A 21,607-nucleotide genomic window follows, 5' to 3' on the forward strand; every position below is an offset into this window, starting at 1 on the left:
AAAAATTAACAAATACACTCTACCCAATATCTGGCACACAGATGTTGCAATATGGCAATCTGCTCCTCTACCTTAAGCTCCCAGGTTTATTAGATGGTGGTTACACATGCAAATAGAATTTGGCCCCAAGTACAGTAAAGGGAGAACACTATTAGCCACCAGTGTGCTGGCCTCAAAGACGAAATGTACAGGGATGGAAGGCCAACTCAATTAGTAGTTTAATGGGCTACACAGACCTCACCATACACACAATGCTGTAATAAAAACTTGACAGTGTGTAGCAAATATTCATCTGAAGAAAGTCTTTACAGTTCAAAAATAATCCAGCTACATTCAGTTTAATCTAGATACAGGTACTTTATTTACAAATATTTAGATAATAGCATTTTGTTACATCAAATGAAGAGTACAGCAGTCTGAATAAATCCTTCTGTCACAAAAACAATCAAGACCCACTGTAACTAACTGAGAGTCAGGGCATTGCACCTCAACAAGCTGAAGTCATCTGTAGTTTGTGATTGCTACCTTATATCCCGATGGGTGATTTGGGTGGTTTTTGTTTTTTGTTTTTTTGGTTTTTTTTGCTTTTCTTTTTTTGTAAATATATACACACACCAGCAGGTCATGGTCCCTGGGTGAATCCCTTGTGATGCAACAGTGTAAGCAAATGGATCGATGTAAGTCTTTAACAGAAGATATCAATCTACTCCAGGAATCCTTTAAATTAAACAAAGACAAAAGGTGAATTCACAAATAAACCGAATCCTATTTTCTGCACATTCCAGTTTTGGCTTTTATTTAACATCAACTATACAAAACTCTGGACCTACTACATGTTTATAATCCAGAAAGATGTATTTTTACATTAGTGTCTGGTAAAGAGGGATTTAAAATGTGAATTTGAAACACAGCACTTAGCTGGGAGCATTTTCTATAATGTGCTTGGGCTTCCTTGCACGCACTTCCAGTGACCTCTTGATTCCCAGCCACTTTCAACTCAGCTAGAAACCAACAACCATGAGTGGAGAGCGGACTGAAGCAGACGCCTTCCTTCTAAAGGCTTGTTTCCTTTGCAGGGTGTTCTTCCTGTGCCAGACCACCCAGTGCAAAGTAGTGACTTACTTCATGTCAGCATACACACTTAGAAACATTCTTCCCTTTTACTAAACAATTTAGACCAACATGACATAAAATAGCCCCTCAATCCTATGAACACAAAGGATAGTATTAAATTACTTCACTGTAGTGTTAAAAATGCACAATTTAAAATCCCTTAACAGCAGACCTGTGGTTCTGGCTATCTGGTCCAGAGGTTGACCATTCCAAGATAAAGGTATAAAAGCTTAAAATGTGCAATATTAAACCCAGCCTTCTTCCATTTTTCTATACAGTAAGGCAAGAATGCAGCCTGTAACACAAAATGTTTACAAAAAGAATAGCAGGTTAGCACATTGTTGATTACACAAGAACAGTTAAGAAAATCAGCAGGTAAGCCACAGTGCAAAGATGGACTAGAATCCACTAGTGTTTCCGCTGATGCCAGGAGCTCTTTCCAGCATTATGCCTGTCCCCAGTCACTGCCAGCACCAAGGAGTGGAGCCAGTATTACTTGTGAAACTGCAGTTGTGTCTATTTCCTTGTGTGAAATGGAAGAGAGTAACATGGTCTCATATAGGTCACACTGTACAAACTGGTATTTTATACTGTTCCAATGCCAGTAATCAATTTATTTTCTTCATTAAAATAATATACACAGAAGGTATTGTTAGTTAGGTTCCTTCAAATTTTATACATATTTACTTTCTGTTAAAGAGAAAAGAATAAAATGGTGTAAAAAAAAGATAAAGCTATTAATTAAGCACAAGAAAAGATAAATGGGTATTTTTCCCTGTGCAAGGCTAAGACAGAAGCAAACCTCATCAAGAAAAATGCCACCCCTACAAGAGGGAATTTATCCAACAAAAACAAAAGCAGTTGCAGACCCCCTTTTCTCTACCATCGGAAGTCATTTCACAGCAATGAACTTTCTTGCTACAACAGACATACATGAACAGTTTAAAGATGGGAGAAAGGCTGAAGAGATCGAATTTAAACCGTACAGTGAGACGAAGCCTTGCCAAAAGGGAAGGTAAAAATCGAGTCCCGCATCAGTGCTCATTTTAAATCATATATTGGTGACAAACCTATCACGAGGACAATCAAAGGGGGAAAGTCTAGATTTACCATGCAGGAGAGATTTATTACTCTACTTGCCTTTGATAACCTGATTACATCTAGTTGTTTAGCAGTTTAGTATTGTTAAACTGTTTTTACAAGAGTTGTTTTTCTTTTTTTAATTAAACCCAATAAGATGTACAGAAGACAAGGAAGCAGTAAAAAGTACTGCTCCCAACAGACAGATGTGAAAGGTCAAATGAGGGCAAGAGCAAAGAGGTCACTAGCAGCCACAGCCTTCTCTCTGGGGTTGGGGTTCACTGGTTAGCCGTCCTCCCTGCGGGGCTGAGGGTTTGTGTTGTACACCAGACTCGGCAGCATTCAGATCCAGGCTTCCGTCCTGAATGTTCTGATAGATTTTCTTGGCAGCCTCAAGAAAAGCATCTTCTACATTCTCTCCCCTAAGAAACAATCAACAACTTTATTCACAACTCAAAGCTTTCTAAAAAACGTAGGGCATTTACACTGACCTTCTGCTAACCTTTAGTGAACCGCCATGATGTCTTCCACTTATAGCCACTGTCATCTAATAAGAGATTACCAAAAACTGAGCTAAGAGAACAATGTAGGAAATGGCTTTGGTGGTGAGCACACAACACAGTCCTGAGCTGTTGCTAAGCTCAGTCTGCATACTGAATCTTCTACTCACTGCAGTGCTATACTAGCATATGACCTGACAATTGAGACAGCCACTTCTCCAAAACACTGACAGGATCCTAGCCTTTCCATTATTTTATAAACAGCCATGTGAAAACAATGCTATTTTTATCATGTGGTGGTGACATAGTTGTGCTTAGCCATGTTCACACTTCAGTTCTCTTGGGACTAACAGCAGAGGTAAATAAATACAAACAGGTTGAGGTTGATCTGCCTTTGCCTGGTGTGATACAGGAAGAACTATGACTGGGAGTGCTAGGGTCAATGCTGGGACTCCAAGGACATCAGAAATGTTCACTGTACCTCAGGAGCCACTGAGTATGTCCTTAAATCATTCCTTAAGGTAATCACAAGTGCTCTGTGAACATGTTGCCCAACCTCGATTGTGAAAGTCAAACACTTGTGAAATGTAAGCAGTTTCATTTACTAACCTGGCTTACCAATGGGCACAATAAAGTATAACCCTTTAATGAACAGAACTTCACATTCTCTTGTGGTGTGAAACAGAACCATCTGCTTACTGTTTTTCCTGCCATGGCACTGCACAAACTCTCACTACATGATACAATCCACATGCATGTCTACAGAAGTCATCCACTTACACAGCCATGGTTCTACTCTGAGAACCTGCATGTAACTGAAAATACGATCTACATTTCAGCCATACTTACGTTTTTGCACTTGCTTCAAGGAACAATAAGCCTAAAAATAAAATTCAGACTATAATTAGGACATTACAGACTGCCAAGAGCACTCTTCAGCCAATATCTGACACAACTCTGCAACTGTCAGTACTCTGGCTACAGTACTTGGGAAGGAGCACGCCTCTGAGGGGCAGGGGCAGATCTGCACTTGTCATTCAGTAGCTGCACTACTACTAACACATACCACAGAAACACACACCTGATTTCCTCATTGAGAGTTCTAAACAGTCCACATTAAAAAAAAAAAAAATACCATCAAATAACCTGCATGATTAAAATCACCTTTCCTTTAACACTTTCCCAAGGATGAATGTTGTCTTAAACCCACCGTTTTCTTCAGCAAACTGTTTGGCTTCTTCATAGGTAACATCTCTCTGTGCTTCCAAATCTGCTTTATTTCCTATGAGAATTATTACCTAATTTGTAAACAAAACAAAAGATATCTTAGAACAAAAATAACCATTAAAATTCTCAAATACAGCCGGGTATTGGTGGCTCACGCCTTTAATCCCAGCACTCGGGAGGCAGAGGCAGGAGGATCTCTGTGAGTTTGAGGCCAGCCTGGTCTCCAGAGAGAGTTCCAGGACAGGCTCCAAAGCAATACAGAGAAACACTGGCTTGGAAAAAAAAAAGAGAGAGAGTGAGAAAGAAAATGTCCTAGAATTAAGTACAAAAGTACTATAAAACATGAACATTCCCTGGAGAAGTTTGTGGCTTTCAGATTCTCAAAAGATTCTGGGACCTTGAGGAAGCTTAAAAACCACTAGTTCAATTCCTTCAGGGTCACAATAATCCCTTAAATGCAAATAAGGCAAGGAGAGTTAGAAAAAAAGGCATCAGAACCCTAAGAGAATGCAAACTTCTAGCCACTGATCACCAATGTTTGTATCTGTCTATGGACGAAGACGGAGATGGGGTACATATGCAACAGGTTCATCAAACCCTGAGTCAAATATCACACCCCTATTGTCTACTTTGAAGTCACCTATGCAAGTAAAATTATGTCTAAGTTAAAGAAAATAAAGGTAGCCTTAGAAAAAAAAGGGCTTTTGGTTCTTATTTAGGGCATAAAAAGGGAAGATGTAAACCCCTCTTTTACTTCTGTGCCCCTTCCAACCAGATACAGATATGTTAGAAATCAATGATTTCAACAAAAAGGTGCTTCCCAACATTTTTTCTACACAAAATTAGTGATTGGCTCTTTCTTCCACTTTCAAATGTCTGGGTCCAGTGAATTAGTCTTTCCTGAGTATCATTTACATTCAAATTCACTTGTACAACAAAGAATATTCTTCACAGAGTCAGTGACTACTGCCAAGGGAAAATAATCCTCATATACAGGTCATAGTCACTGAATGATGAAATAATGACATAAAGAAAAAAAAAAAAACAAAACAAGCCTAGTATAGGGCCATTGTAAGACAGGTATTCAAGAAATGCTACCTTCCAGCCTGGGAGTATAAGCAGAGCATTGACCTAGCTGGCACAGAGCTCTGGCTTTAATTCCCAGCACTCCACCCCATCACCACCCTCCTTAAGAAGAAATGATCTGTTTTGTTTTGTTTTTTTCCTCTCTTTTTCCAACTACACATTAACCTCCAGACTTCTCTGTTTTGTTTTATTTTCTTTTTCCAACTACACATCAACCTCCAGACTTCACTGCCCACCTGAGAGGCTATAGTCTGCTAACAACAAAGAGCACAAAACACTAACAACCACAATGAGAAATACATTAATCTTTACATAAAAACCAAAGGCAATTTCAAAGACAACATAGTATATTGAACTGGGCTTTAAGACACATTTTTCTTCTTTTCTTGTGAAGATATGCTTAGATTTAAAAATGGTATAAATTGAAGCAACGGTGCCTCACATTTCCATGGACCCTCTACAGTGAATTTTGAAATAATTTTTAACATTTTACTTGGGGGTGGGGGGAACTAGACTTGGCAAGATGTAATCACGAGGTATGATGTACCATTACCAGTATTCTTCAGTGGTTGCAACTTACAGAGCCACAGTATACTCACAAAACCAGAAAACTGACATTGGTGCAATTATAGCCCTTAGATGTCAGTATTTTTCAGAGTCTTGTATATGTGGCTATGTTCATTCATGGTCCTGTGCAGTGTTATCACAGTTACAACATTTTCATAATTGGGACACAGAACTATCACATTATCACAAAGAAACCGCTCTGTGCTATTTCTTTAGTTATACCACCTGCCCACCTACTCCACCAAGCCCTAGCAACCACTAATTTGTTCTCCATCTATCTACAATGCTGTCACTTTGAATTATGTCAATGGAATCATAGAATATGTAAACTTTTTTTAACTCAGCCAAATCCTCATAAGATTCTTACAGTTGATGCGTTATCACAAATCCTTCCTCTGTGTAGCTAAGCAGTACTCTACAGTGTGGATGCACCACAACTATTTTGCTATTCACCTGTCTGTGGGCAGCTGGACTGCTTTTGGTTTTAGGTATCACAAAAAAAAAAAAAAAAAAAAAAAAAAAAAATATTGCACATTTATCCATAGCTCTGCATGTACAGCAACAATAAGTTTAGCATGAGTGGAAATGAAAGCTCTAGGCTCCACACTAGAAAACCAGGCCTCTTACCACTCATCTACACATTTACTGGCCCAGGCCTCTGCCAAATGCAGAAGGTACAGAGAGCTAAGTGAGACAGAGACCTGATCTTTCACTGTTCCTGCGACACCCTCCAGGGATCCTCTGACACCCCCTGATGCCTGCAAAGCTGGTTTCTCCAGAAAGGAAGGAGGGACTCTTTTATTCATAGTACCCAAATGACAATCAACAGTAAAGGTCTTGCCTGTTGGGTTAGCTGATTTTAAATTTCTTATACAATGAGGTGTTGACTTACAGTGTTTGGATTGGTGAGATTCCTTGCATCTGTCAACCAGCTGCTTAAGTGGTTATATGTACTTCTTCTGCAAAAATTAAAATTAAAATGTGTTGCCATTTATACAGAAAAAAAGACAGCCAGATGTGATGTGTTGCATACATGTAATCCCAGCAATTAAAAGGCAGGAGCAAGGCAGAAGTGACTTGAGTTTGAGGCCACCATGGCCATAAATAAATTCCAGGTCAGCTCCTACTACAGTGCAACCTTGTCTCAAAAAATACACAAGCTAACAAACTCATATAAATATATACATACATATGTAGACTTTACTTGGAAGATCTCAACTACATGTACTTCTACTTTGACCAGATGGTTACTCTAAAGAATGACTGTAAAATAGAACCAAAATAATTTTCAAAAAAAATCTAGTCAAACTTTGTTTTGCTTTTTGAAACAAGGTCTCACTGTGCAGACCAAACTATCTTGCCCCACCCATACAGCCAACTTTCTCTCAATCTCCCCACGTCCTGGATTACCGGTGTGTGCCAGCATACCTGCCCACAAATTCATTATTTTTAAACAGCTCAATGTCCAACTATACTAAAAATACCAGAAGTATTTAAAAGTCAGAAATAAAAGACAGTCACACTAAATCAGTACATAATTTATCTTTCCTAAATTCTTGTCTTTCTTTTTTCATATAAGTGTTTCCCAGACTGGCTTCCAAATTGTGTTCCTCCTGCCTCTACCTCCTAAATGCTAGAATTACAGACATGTGGGACCATGCTCAGATTACTAATCTGGAGTGAGCTAATACACAGATTAAAAAACAAAACAAAACAAAACAAAACCTGCCTTTAAAAAAGGCATTTAATATACTCATCTAGAAATTCAAAACCTCAGCCAACAGAAGTTAGTTTATACTTCTCTTATTTACAGCAGTTAAATCATCTGAAAATTCAGACTGCAGCATTCTTCTACTTCATCTGAGCAAGTTTAGAAAGCATACTGCCAGCTGGTCACTGGTGGCACACGCCTTTAATCCCAGCACTTGGGAGGCAGAGGCAGGCAGATCTCTGTGAGTTTGAGGCCACCCTGGTCTACAGAGTGAGTTCCAAAACAGCCAGAACACAGAGAAACCCTGTCTCAAAAAAACCAAAACAAAAAGCATCATGTCATCTGCACTAGTTCAGTTGGCCTTAACACAGCAAATAAATCCAAACACAGACCAGCTCTGGGTGAGGATAGCTCAGTGCTCTAACTTCTTGACTTCAAAATATATTTACCTAGGTACTAACTGCATCCTGACTGTTTGGCAAAACAACTGACAGGATAAGCTTCACTGTAATTTAGGAAAGTGCCTTATAACAATTACAATTAATGCCAAAGATAAAAAGTGTAATTCAAGCAGAAACTTGTAAGTTACAAAATGTCAAAGATTAGCAGAAAAAAATTGATGGAAAATAGTGTCATGACTCTAACACCTGAAAATTTACTTTTTTAGTAAATTATACTGAGATACAATGAATCATCATAAACCCTTTAAAAATACAATTTACTTTTAGTATCACCACTATCAAATTCTAGAACATTCACAGGACCCCAAAGGAGAAATCTTGTGCACAATAGCTGATTATGCCCTTGCAATCTTCTTCCTGCCTCAACGAGTTTGCCTAGTCTAGATAAACACAAAATCGAACGTGGCCTTTTACACGTACATATAGCATGTATCAGTCACCCTTTTTACAGCTCAAAAAGCAGTTCATTGTGTGGACATGCCACCTGATGTGTGTCATTCCTTTAGTTGATGGACATTTCTGCTGTTTCCATCTGAAGTGCCTTTGATCACTTGAATACACACAAATTTTATCATAGTACAACTATACTTAAAAAATATGTTAAAAAAACAAACTGTATTTTAAGTACACATCATCATAAATGTATTGAGAATGTATGGGATTTTTAACTAAGTCAGTCTTCAGGAATGCAGTAATAATTCACATTGAGGCAATTCTGTACAACAGCCAAGTTCTTACAGTCTCCCCACAAGACCATTCACTAATCATGTTACCAACTGTCCAGTACAGTGTAGAGAATAAAGGCTTGTTTTACTGTTTGCTAATAATTTACCGAGGCTTTCTGTACTATAATTATATTCAATCCTATCAATATTCTAAGGCAGCATTTTCAAGAGTGTGTCAAAGTCAAGGGATTCCTTTACAGTAAACATCTTAAGAATCTTCATATGCCCAGGTACTCTCTTACTCTTCAAGATGAAATGGCATAAACTGTTTCCCGGGTAGAACAATCTCCAGCTGTCACTTGGTCCCACTCACTTGTTTCTTAGGAGGGACTCTTCTTAGGGTTGTTTTCGACTGTGCATCATCATAAAAGGTGACCAGTTCAGCTGGACATTGGTGGCACACGCACTCGGGAGGCAGAGGCAGGCGGATGTCTGTGAGTTCGAGACCAGCCTGGTCTACAAGAGATAGTTCCAGGACAGAGAAACCCTGTCTGGGGGGAGAGAGATTAAAAAACAAAACAAAACAAAAAACCCATCCAGTTCATCTAACATACAGCAGACAACTGTTCTGGTCTAGTAAGGAGCAGTTTGCTATGTGCTCCAAAGTCAAACCTTTACATTACTGTTTTGTGACTTCATGTCAAATACTCTGAGTTTCCAGAAACAGCCATGTTGTCAGGAATTGAATCCTGATGCAGTGTTTTAAGTCACTTCAATACCATAGTAGAAAAATGAATTAAGAAAATGAGTAAATATTACATATAAACTACCACCTAAATGTCAAAAAAGTCATATATATCAAAAAAGAACCTCCTTTTGGCCTATAGATGAAAACACAGGATCTGTTTCATTCTACCATGCTGCCATAACAAAACCAAGTGTTTCACTCCTCACTTGGCCTATTTGCAGACGGTGTCAATTTTAACACAAAAGACTGCATACAGCGATTCCTCAAAACTGACTCGCCTTCCCTGAAATCAGAGTTTCATATAAAGCCACTTCTCTGCAAACAACTGGTGCTGCTTCACAGACTGTGTTCTCTCAGTTCCCCATTGTCTCCACAGTCTTTCATTAGCCAACTTCAGGTGAAGAAAACCAGCATGTTATTTAAGTTTGTCACAATTTTAGAGTAGAAACCACAAAACCTAAGTGAATTATTTACAGTCATCCAATTACAAACTAAAGAAAGCCTACCTCAGTAAAAAAGAAACCACACTGCCCAAAGTAGAGGTCTACTCCCAAGTATGACATCATCTTACCTGGTGATGTCATACACCATGAGTGCACCCGCAGCCCCTCTGTAGTAGCTCCGTGTAACAGCTCGGAACCGCTCCTGTCCTGCTGTATCCCAAATCTGCAGTTTGATTTTTTGGCCACTAACTTCAATTATTCTTGTACCAAATTCAACACCAATTGTGTGAGGACAGTCAGCCATAACTGTTGGAGAAAAGATCCAAATTTCAGAAAACCTTTGTGGCAAGCATCACAAAAATGCCAAAATCTCAATTATTTTTAGCTTATAAATTATATTATACGGCCTCTTTCTCTGCCACAAGATAAAAGTTGTACTCTAAATCTTAGCCAGTCATAAAACCAGGATGAATTCTATTTAGTATTCTAAAACCACTAATTTTAAGCCGGTCGGTGGTGGCCTTTAATCCTAGCACTCGGGAGGCAGAGGCAGGCAGATCTCTGTGATTCAATACAAGCCAGGTCTACAAGAGCTAGTTCCAGGACAGCCTTCAAAGTCACAGAGAAACCCCGCCAAAAAGCTACTAATTTTCATAAATAAATGATACATGCAGTGCAAAAAAAAAGTTTCTTAAAATAATACATTTTAGCTGGGTGGCGGTGGCACATATCATTAATCCCAACACTCAGGAAGCAGAGGCAGGTGGATTTCTGTGATTTCAAGGCCAGCCTGGTCTACAGAGCGAGTTCCAGGACAGCCAAGGCTACACAGAGAAATCCTGTCTCGAAAAACAAAAAAATATATAATAATAATAATAATAATAATAATAATAATAATAAAAAATTTGGGGGCTGGAGAGCTGAAGAGATGTCACAGTGGTTAAAAACATTTGCTGTCCTTTCAGAGAACCAGAGTCTAGTTCCCTGTACCACCTACGCTAAACTCACAACTGCCTATAACTTACAGCTCCAGGGGATCCAACACCCTCTTCTGGTCTCTGTGAGTATCAGCCCACAAATGGCATACACATACATACATACCAACATGTACACATGCATACATGTGCATACACCCACATAAATGTTTAAAGGGTACATTTAAAGTAAAAGAGTAAAAATGAGGTTTTTTACATTTAACATTTTACACATTTTTAAAAATTAATTCTATGTTTGTACTACCAAGAAATCAAAACAGCTTGCCATGATGGTGCACATCTTTAATCCCAACACTCAGGAGGCAGAGGCAGGTAGATCTCTTTGAGTTTGAGGACAGCCTGTTCTACACAGTCTATTTCAAGTCAGCCAGAGCAGAGTAAAACAGTGAGAACCTCTTAATAAACAAACAAACTAACTAACAAAAATCAAAGTAAACCTAGTTATACATCATGAATTAAAAGAACAACATTTAAACATGCTGGTGATAATACTGCATTTTATCTGTACCTATTAAAAAATTTATGGCACTTGGGGCCACAGAGATGGCTTAGCAGTTAAAAGTTCACACATACACACACACACACACACACACACACACACTCTCTCTCTCTCTCTCTCTCTCTCTCTCTCTCTCTCTCTCTCTCTCTCTCTCTCGTAAATCTTTAAAATCAAACTTGGGAAAAAAGTGTAAATATGGAGACAGGTTATGATCAAATGCATAAATTACACTGAAAATAATGCAAAATGTGAATGTGACAATAAAGTAAGCTACTCATCTTTTTTACCTTTTATATTGAACTTACATTTTTTTTCTGTAAATTGATGAAGCAAGCAAGATTTTCCTACTCCCATATCCCCTGTTTAAAACAAGAAAAACGTTTCAGGTGGCAATTCTTCTATTTCTCTTTTTTACTCTTAAAATCATATTGCAGTAACTATTGCACTGGGGATATAAAACACATAACAGGTTTCTGAACACTTGGAGCATCTGCATCTCCTTCTTTTATAATGAATTCAAAAGAATGTTTATAAGGATCGAATTTTGTTGTAAATTACTGTTAGTAAAGATCCAACATGTCCATGGCTTGTGACAGAAGAATTACCGTTATGGAACTTTTAAAATTTGAACTGCTTCCAGGTGGGTAGCCCAAGTACACCTGTTGGTCTACGCAAATGAACTATCTCCCAAGGGCAACTAGAAATAATTAACAAATTAAATGTTGGAAGCTTGACTCACTATCTCCTGTTTTACCTCTAAGTTACAGCAGATGCCATTTCACAAAACCACACGAACTTGACATCAAAGCTTTTTATTTATTTATGGTTTGTTTTGTTTTCCACGCTGGAGATCAAACCAAACCCACAGCCTGGGCAGGCTTGGAGGAGTTCTACCCCCAGCACACAATCCAACCAACACCTGGGCTTTCACCTGTCATTTTATAAACATTCACAGATAAACAGCATTAAGACAATTTGAGCAAAGTCTTGAGGAAACAAAAATATTCTTAAATAATACATATTACACAACTGATTCTGAATCAAACTGTTCTCTACCAATGCTGGAATTCAAGGGGACTGGAAAACTTTTATGATATTGGGATATTTCAGCGCTAACAGGAAATAATTTCATCCCCAACACTAACTTTTGGAAGTGGCCCTGAAAAACAATCACAATCGTTTCACTAGTGCCCCAAAAGAGAGTAGAGAAGTACCCAGGGCCATGATACAAAAGGCATGTTATCTTCATCAAAAAGCTTTATTTCTTAAGTCAGAAAATCATGGCACTTCTGCAGCAGTATGTTTAAGTACTGCTGTATAAATGTTTCATGTGTTAACTTTCTTTGGAGGACAAGAATACAAGCTTAATAAACTTACCAATAATAATATACTTAAAGATGTACGAGTAGTTGTATGGTGCAGTTGCCATGGTGGCACTAAAAACAAAGAAAACTATGTTAATTCAGAAAAAAAGTACACACAAGTTATCTAAACCCACTACTACTACCCCTTCAAAAGGCAAGATATATTTCAAACATACACATTTTTTAAATATACCACACATATTAAAAAGCATATTGACTACACAAACAAAACTTTGATCTAAGTCAGTAAAATTCCCAAACTGATTACAAATTTTTTTGAATAAATGTTACTGAATATTCTCATGTTATCTACAAAACTATGAAAAAATATGCTCCAAAACACTCCCAAGTTTACTTTAGAAAATACCCCAAAACAAATATTCTAGAAAATTTAAGAGAATCTTTGTAAATTTAAGTGAAACATCATTCAACAGTTCCTTCTCCATTTAAGGTCCTTTTCCTTGTTAACTGATCAAATAAGCTATGATATCAAAATTAAGCACTAACAAATACAAAATAACTTCTGTCCTCTACTTCAAATCAATACTTAGCAAAGAACCTAAAGTCTAAAGAACAAGAATGTAATCAAAATCAAATTGATGTCAAAATTAGATTGAATCACTTGAAATTGTTGTTCTTACAGACTTTTAAAAAGGGAACAATTATTATTGCAATTTCATATAGCTCAACTCAATATGGTATTTAATTATTAAAAACACATGAAGTGTATTGCATTCTAGGAGTTGAGAAATAATCCTATAAAGCTACACTCATGCTTGTGAAATGCAAAAGCTTATATAGATAGATAGATAGATAGATAGATAGATAGATAGATAGACAGACAGACAGACAGACAGACAGACACTTCCAAAGATCACAGCCTACTCCTTAGTCCTCAGGTAGACAACCTAAAAAAAACTTTAATTTCTTTACTACTTATAATAACTTTTAACCTCACAAGCACAATGGCATGCACGTTAGTCCCAGCTGATACTCAGGAGAGTGAAGGATTATTTGAATCCAAGCTTTTGAGGTCAACCTGGACAATAAAGAAACCTATGTCTCAAGAACAAAAATCTTCCCAAATAATTCACATTGGGTGCCATTATGTATCTAACACTGTGCTAGGTTCTAGAGAAACATTCTAATATCAATAGTAACATCCAATGCATTTATTTAAACCAGCTTCCAGCTAAGGAAAGACAAAAATCATACACATCAAGACATTGTTAAAAATGCTTGCTTTTTATTGTTTTAATGAATATTTTGTGATAACTTCATGCTATATGTCAAATAAAACTTCAACATAATCCAATAACCTACAGGGAGAACATTGCAATAGGTGAATAATCAAGGAAAAGAAACCCTTAGAGCAGGAAATTAGAGAGCACCTCACATAATACATGGTCGTCTGTCTCACTGTGCTATAAAGACAGCATTCAACACAAGTCCATGCCTTGCTCCCAATCCACCCAGCATGTTGTGACACATTTTAATCAGTCCTCCACATCACAGAAAACTCCCTTAACCAGTTCTTTCAAGGGGAGTTTTTCTAGTTAGATTAGCTGGTATTCTAAACACTAACTGTTACCTCCTTTCCAGAAGCTACTAGGATTCAAACTTTAAAATGAACTTGGCCTTAACCAGAATTATGGCTCACGCCTTTAGTCCCAGCACTCAGGAATCAGACAGGCAGATTTCTGAGTTTGAAGTCAACATGGTCTATAGAGTGAGTTCCAGGACAGCCAAACTGTTACACAAAGAAATAAAACAAAACCCTTGGCCTCAAGGTTAAACTTTGATCTAAACTATTTACCAGATATCTGAACCAGCTACTAATTACAAGGGGGAACCCCAAATTAAAGAATTTTCAAGGTTATTAAATTCTTAACCTGTAGCAATTTTTTTTCTTTTCCTCTAATTAGTTTTTAATTCCTAAAATTCCTTTCCAAAGGAATCATTTGGTCACCTCTGAGTAAGTTTCTCTTGCACTCTTCCCCTTGATTTTCCTATTTTCTTTCCCTCTTCTGACTAAAATTTTATATACATACTTTGCTTCCTTCTATTTTATTATGTTAAAATTCAGCACTAAGGAGACAGAGGCAGGCAGATCTCTTTGAGTTTGAGGCCAGTCTAGTCTACAGAGTGAGTATAGCGAGACAATGGACGGACGGACGGACGGGTATAGATAGGATGGATGGATGGATAAATAGATAAGACTGATTTAAGAAAATTACAGATCTTGTATTGAATGCATGCTTAACATACACAAGGCCCTGGCTTCAAGCCCCAGCACACAATACCCAAGAATTATGGCTTTTTAACAGTTCCAAAGTCAACTAACTTCAAGTGTTCTAGGAACAATCATGAAATTAACTTAATTCGCTGGACAATTTGTATACATGCTGGTTGTCACACATAGCATCCTCTAAATATCAACTGAAATGATGAGTTTTGAGAATGTTTTTAAGAAATAAACATTAATATAGTAGATTTTCAAATAAATCACTATTTCAGGATAAACACCAAAGCTTTGTTTCTACTTCACTGAAATAATTTTTCAACACAGGTTTCTTTTACAATTACAAGTAAAAAACCCTAAAAGCAGAAACCAGGAAACAGTGCTGGGGACATACCTCAAAAGAGTGTTTGACTAGCATGTACCAAGAGCCAGTTTCACACATAAACAAGCCTCGGTGGCACAGACCTATAAGCCCCCACTCAGGTAGAAAAGAGGTTCAAGATCATCCTCTGCTAAATAATGAACTTCAGAATAGCCTTAGCTACATGAGACACTGTCTCAAAACAAACAAACAAAACAACAAAAACCACCAAATTTATTGATTTCTGTAGACAAAATCAGAAAACTTATTCAAAAATAAGAAACTGGTAAACTCTAAATAATCTCATAGTTCTTTATTCAATCAAAATGATGGGTTTACAATAGAGCTATATGTAAGGGGCTACATACACTTACCCTCACTTTCTTGAGTTTTCTCAACCTCACTTCTCCAACATAAAGCATGTGACTGATACAGTAAACAAAGTATTTTTGCCTAGTTTTTAAAAGAGGAAAAAATAATTCCTCTGTTTGCTTTAAAAGCTCAAAGGTCAAAAAAATGCAGAGGAGGTAGGATGTGAGCAAGAAATGTTCTAGTTCACAGTGAAAGCACAGTCCACTCATTTAAAAAAAGAGTTTGGCATTCAGGGCATTGGTTTTGCACGCCTTTAATCCCAGCACTCATGAGGCAGAGGCAGGCGGGTCTCTGTGAGTTCGAGGCCAGTCTGGTCTCCAGAGCAAGTGCCAGGATAGGCTCCAAAGCTACACAGAGAAACCCTGTCTCGAAAAACAAAACAAAACAAAAAAGGGAGGATGTTGGCAACTTTCTATAGCTTGTGTTAGTTATTAAAATGCATTTTCTTGGGGGCTGGAGATATGGCTCAGAGGTGAAGAGCACTGGCTGCTCTTCCAGAGGTCCTGAGTTCAATTCCCAGCAACCACATGGTGGCTCAGAACCATCCACAATGAGAGCTGGTGCCCTGTTTTGAGGTGCAGACATACATGAAGGCAGGATGTTGTATTCATAATAAATACATAAAAAAATCTTTGAAAAAAATGCATTTTCTTTACATTTTATTTTGTGAAACTGGCTTGCCCAGGACTCACTACATCATCCATTTATAATTCTCCTGCCTCAGCCTTCTGAGTACTGTGACTATAGGAAATGCTACCCTTTGTTTATTTTTTTTAAATAAAAATTATTTGGATACAGTTGACATTAAGCTCTCCTTTGATGCCTTTGGTTTTTTAAAAGGAAAACTGAACAATTTGTAAAATACTAACACAACTGCCATAGTTTCCATTTATGGGGCATTTATGGACCAGGCAATACTCTTTAAGTGTGACTTCATCTTGACCGCTGTCCTTATAAGACAGCTAAATGAGGAAATGACTTCAAGAGGAAAGTAGTAGTCTAGCTCAGGCAGTTTAGGACCAGTCTATACTGTATCCAGCATGTTGTTAACCAGGTACCAGAAAGCATGACGCTTTAAGATACTGACTGACCTTTCATTCCTGTGTTTCTAACGTAACACTCTGAATAAGAAATATTAAATAAGTACATTTGGAGTGTGTACAACTACAAGTGTACAACTAATTGGTAATACTGGTTTATTACCTATCTACTGTTAACAATGAGAAGGAACATTTGAGAATAAATCATACAATGATGTTACTTTTCCCTATACTAATTCTTAATTCTCACAACTCTGTAAAGGTATTGTTATTTTCTTGCAGAAAATGAAGAACTTGAGATTTGGAGAAATTCACTACTTTGACCAATGTTCTAAAGTTAGTAAATGACAGACCTAGAACTTGAGCTCAGAGGCATGACTCCAAAGAGCACAATGTTCTCAACTAACTTAGTGAAGATGTGCAAAGGTAGACACATAACCATCCTTGGCTATCAAAAGAAATCTTCACAAAATGCCCCAATAGGCACTGATAATTGTTGCACTATGTAATCAAGAGGCCACTTTTAAATACTAAGCATGCTTAATGTTGCTTTAATAAAGGATTTCTCAATGTTATCTCAATACGAAAAATACCTATATTAAGAAGATATGTAAGCTTTATTTATAGATGGAATATATTGTCAGTTACTGGTGGCGCACACCTTTAATCCCAGCACTCAGGAGAGAAAGGCAGGTGGATCTCTGAGAGTTCGAGGCTAGCCTGGTCTAAAAAGTGAGTTCCAGGACAGGCAGGACTACAGAGAAACCTTGTCTTGAAGGAAAAAAAAAGAGATGGCATATACCAATGCATAAAACATGTAACAGAGTCAGGTGGTGGTGGTGCACCCCTTTAATCCTAGCACTTCGGAAGCAAAGGCAGGTAGATCGCTGAGTTTGAGGCCAGCAGGTCTATATAGCAAGTTCCAGGACAGACAAAGCTACACAGAGAAACTACCTTGAAAAACCAAAAAAAGAAAAAGAAAAACCAAAAGCAAAAGCAAACATGTAGCATGTTCTTTTTCACTTACTGAAATCATATATATTCCAGAATCAATACATTTATAATTAAATGATTACCAAACATATATTACATGCTAGTCATTGTTGTACCAAACAAAATCAGATCCCTTCCTAAGATTATATAAATGACTAATTTTTAAAATTTATTCTATGAATATGAACATTTTGCCTGCATGTATAGTATGTGCACCACCCGAATGTCTGGTGGGCACAGCGGTTGAAGAGGAGGCTGTAAGATTCCTTAAAGCTAGAGTTATATGGCTGGTTGTAAGCCACCATGTAAGTGCTGGGAATGGAACCTGGATCCTCTGCAAGAGCAGCAAGTGTTTTTTACTCACTGAGACATCACTCTCCAGCCCCAAATAACTAGTTTTAAAGGTACTGGTACAGACCTCAGAGTAAAAAACAAAGCACCCAATAACAATGGGCATGTTCTCAGGCTTATATTTTAACTCTTATGTATTCGTTTATGCAGTGTCATTCCCTGTTCTATACCTATTATAGTCTATTCCTCAGATCACTACACAATCTTTACATAACTAATTAGTGGAAAAAACAATTTTTTTTAAGTGATCTAACGACTTAATATCCTGCCTTAGTTTTAGGTTTTGATTTATATATTTTGTTACTGGAGACAAGACTACTCTTGTGATTCCAACACCAACAATATGAAAATACCTAGTATCTAAGCACAAATCACTACTACTAAAGGTTTTAACAGTTATCAAAAAAGGGAGTAACATTGTCTCTGCCTTCACAGAACTCAAGAATGGATGCATTCTTGCTTAGAAGCTCCTGAAGTGGAATGATACTCAACTTGTCTGCCAGGTGGACATAAAACTTTCATAGTTAATCTAATAATCTAATCAAAATGGTCAATTTCCTTCCCATAATAGTATTACGACCTCTGAAAACAACATGTTCATTTCTGAAATCAACTTTCCACAAGTCATTTAAGGTTATACTTTTGTGTAAATTAATGTAAATAAATTCTTAAAAGTACTGGGTTGCTTGACAATGTCCCAAAAGAAAGACAAAACCTTCCCACTAAAGATAGTATGCTATGAAGAAATAAATACTCCAATTCTTCACCCTCTTTTCCATAAAAATACTTAACCAAAAAACTATGAATCCTGTATTTGAAAGGATTATAAGAGTAAAAATGTTCCTGACATATCTGAGATACAGATGAGGATGGGAGGAGCAATGCATAGCTAAAACAAGACTGTTCACTGCAGACACCAACTGATGGGTAATATGATAGTAATGCTCATTAAACTGATATTCAATATAATGCTTTATTTTGCAGACTTTGAAAAGTTTGAAATATGGTATCTCATATATAATCTAGTATTATGGAAACTTATATAATAAAGTTGTCTCTTAATACTAACATTTGTCTCCTGCCACAGCTTTTTTCATAGCTATTTGTGTGTATGCCTGCACACACGTGGATGTCAGAGAATAACAAGCAGGAAGTCATTCTTTCCTTCTACCACATGGGTTCCAGAATCTCACACAAGCTGTCAAGCTTGGACCAAGAACCTTTACTGACTGAGCCATCTTACCAGCCCCATGTTGCTAACATTTTTTAATGACACAAGCATCCCAATAGCTTAGTTTTAACATTTTTATCTTACACGTCTTGGTAAGAGGATGCAAATATATACTTACAAAGTTGGCTGCAAAAAATTTCCAAGCTCTTTTGCAAAGTTGAAGTTTACAAGTATAAAATTTAACATGAAAACAGCAGATTTTTTTAAAGAAAAATATCCTTAATTCCAAGGAATTTTCAATAGCTATGAGAATCTAAGATTTTACATCTTTATATTATAGTAACTCCACTTACTAAGTGTCTAATATAAACCAGCTACTTCATAAACAATCTCTAATCCTAAAAATTCATTTTACAAATAAGGAAACCAGGTCAGAAATGACATACTGATGGTTATATACTACTTAATGAGCAGGTAGCATTAAGCCCAGGGTCTACTCCAAAGCCAAGCTCCTTTCATTCAACAGCTATTAAACACCCATTTTGCCTAGCAAAATTAAGAGTTACTGTGGCACTTACATGCCAACCAAAGTACTAAGTGCTTTCTTTAAGTCCTATTTAATCCTAGAAATAACTGAAATGTGGGCACGATTATTCCCTTTACAAATAAGGACACTGAATTGGGGGGGGTGGGGGGATAGCTTACCTGGTTAGGGTTAATTAAGTAACTAGGAAGTGGCAGTACTGTTTGAGCGATTTTACTTGTTCATGCCTGAGGGTGTGTAGCTTAAGGTTTTGGAGTCTCGATGGCTTGGATTCCTATTCTGGTACTGCCACTTCCTAGTTACAGTGAATTTCCGAGAAAAACTGTTGAAAGGAAGGGAAAAAAGGGAGCTGGATTACTGTGGGGTCAAACTTGTCCTCAGTGATCACATTTACATAAAAGGTAGTTAGAACAACATGCCATGAACCGTAAACTTTCCAAGAGTTTCTAGCACTTAACTGGGCAGCCACCAAGAACACAGCTTTCTTCACAAATAGAGCAAATCCTACCACCATCTCTCCTCCAATGAGCATCTACCAGTGTAGCAGCTGACATGAGAGCTTTTGGATGTTATCTGTTTATCACCCAGTGCAAAGAGAGGAAAAATGGAATTGAGTTGTCACTGCTCTAAAACGGTCACGTCTTGCATATCCAACCCTCGTTGAACGTAGTGTGGTGCAAAATACACCAGCCAGCGCAGGGAGAAGCCAGTCTGTGTGTGCCATCATTACTCAGCTACACGCAACTTCTGGCCTTAGTCCTTATAAAAAATGCGTAAAACTCTCCAAAGGCACTTGAAGCGAGATACGTGTGAAGACACCTAAACCCGTGCCTGGCACACAGTGCAGTGCAAACTCTCCAAGCAGCCCCGGGCCACTTCCTTTTCTCAAATTCTCAAGATGCCCAAACTTTTCTCCCTCGTTATTTCTCGATGCTGTGTAGTGTTAGGTTCTAAACCGCGCAGGCTGGCCGGGGACTTTACAGCGAAGACCTCGTCAACAGTACTGCGACCGTATCCCCGGCCGGGGTACAACCGGGTGCCCGCAAGGACACGGGAGCCAGTCCGGGATGCCGGAAAGGTAAGGCCTGTGGGGCAGGACTGCCCAGCCGGGGCTCGTGGGTGGCGGGACGGTGACACGCGTGGGGAATCGCTGCGGGGGTGATGTGCAGCTGCGGGCAGAGGCGGCGAGACCCGGGCCTGCGGAGGCCGGAACACACCCTTCCCGCACCCTCGGAGCACGAGCCCGGCCGGGTGGCGCGGGCGACAGCTCGCCCCAGAGCGCTGTCAGAGCGGCGCCCTCCGCCAACCACGGGCTGGCCGCGGCCTGCGGGACTGCCCGGGACGCGCGCCCGCCTACCTGCCGGCTCGCCCCCGCCCCTCGGCAGGGCCGGGCCCGGAGGACGGCGACGGGCGGCCGCTGCGGAAGGCCCTGGTTACCTGGGGGGTTGCTGGTGGCTGGGCAGCTTTCCGGACGGGAGGGGGACGTCAGGACGAGGAAGCGGAGCGCGGACGCGGCGGGAGGGCGGCCGGGACCCGTCGGCCGAGACCCCAGCAGGAAGGCGGGCTGGCCTGAGGTTGCAGACACTCGGGCTGCAGTCGCGGCGGTGGCGGCAGCTGACCCTGCGGCTCCCTCAGGATCTTCCTCGGGCTGGTCCAAGATGGCGGCGCTCCCTGCACAGGGTTTCCTGTCACCCTCGCAATGGGCCGGACCACAAAAGAAGGGGGGAGGATGCGCGCGCAGCCAGCGGAGCCCGGAAGCGGGTGGCGGAAACCGACCCGACGGCTACGCCCCTTCCCCAGTCCGCCCCTCTGGAGTCGACCCGCCCTGGCCGAGGCCCGCCCCACTGGCCCTCACGCCTGAAGAGGGCGGGGATAGTGGCCTGCGCAAGCGCAGTCGCATGCCCTCGCCTCCCGGGGAAGTTGCTGCGCAGGTTCGCACGCTGTGTTCTAAGGGGTCCCTGGGTCCAGAAATACCGCGTTTGGAGACCTGTTTTTAATACTCGTATCTGCTTCTCACTTGGCCGCTTCTGTATACTGGCTTCTGCGACACTCACGTATTTACTGCATTTATTCA

At 39.2% G+C, this 21,607-nt stretch overlaps 1 protein-coding gene across 2 annotated transcripts; it reads right to left on the reverse strand.

Annotated features, from left to right (window-relative positions):
* Positions 1-337: 337 nt before the first annotated feature.
* On the reverse strand, positions 338-21,187 carry Rab14 (RAB14, member RAS oncogene family). Of its 2 annotated transcripts, XM_027423692.2 has the most exons (9): positions 20,971-21,187; positions 19,695-19,855; positions 12,473-12,531; positions 11,401-11,454; positions 9,730-9,907; positions 6,466-6,532; positions 3,904-3,991; positions 3,543-3,573; positions 338-2,615 (listed from the first exon to the last, which is right to left on the reverse strand). In XM_027423692.2, the coding sequence occupies exons 3-9, from the start codon at positions 12,522-12,524 to the stop codon at positions 2,438-2,440; spliced, it is 648 nt and encodes a 215-aa protein (XP_027279493.1). In that variant the 5' UTR covers positions 12,525-12,531; positions 19,695-19,855; positions 20,971-21,187; the 3' UTR covers positions 338-2,437. The 2 variants fall into 2 exon arrangements, with proteins under 2 accessions (XP_027279493.1, XP_027279492.1); XM_027423691.2 differs by lacking the exon at positions 19,695-19,855 and having other exon boundaries at positions 20,971-21,185.
* Between the last annotated feature and the right edge of the window lie 420 nt (positions 21,188-21,607).

Source organism: Cricetulus griseus, chromosome 6 (assembly GCF_003668045.3).
Source record: "Cricetulus griseus strain 17A/GY chromosome 6, alternate assembly CriGri-PICRH-1.0, whole genome shotgun sequence".
In the NCBI taxonomy this organism is placed as follows: Eukaryota; Metazoa; Chordata; class Mammalia; order Rodentia; family Cricetidae; genus Cricetulus; species Cricetulus griseus.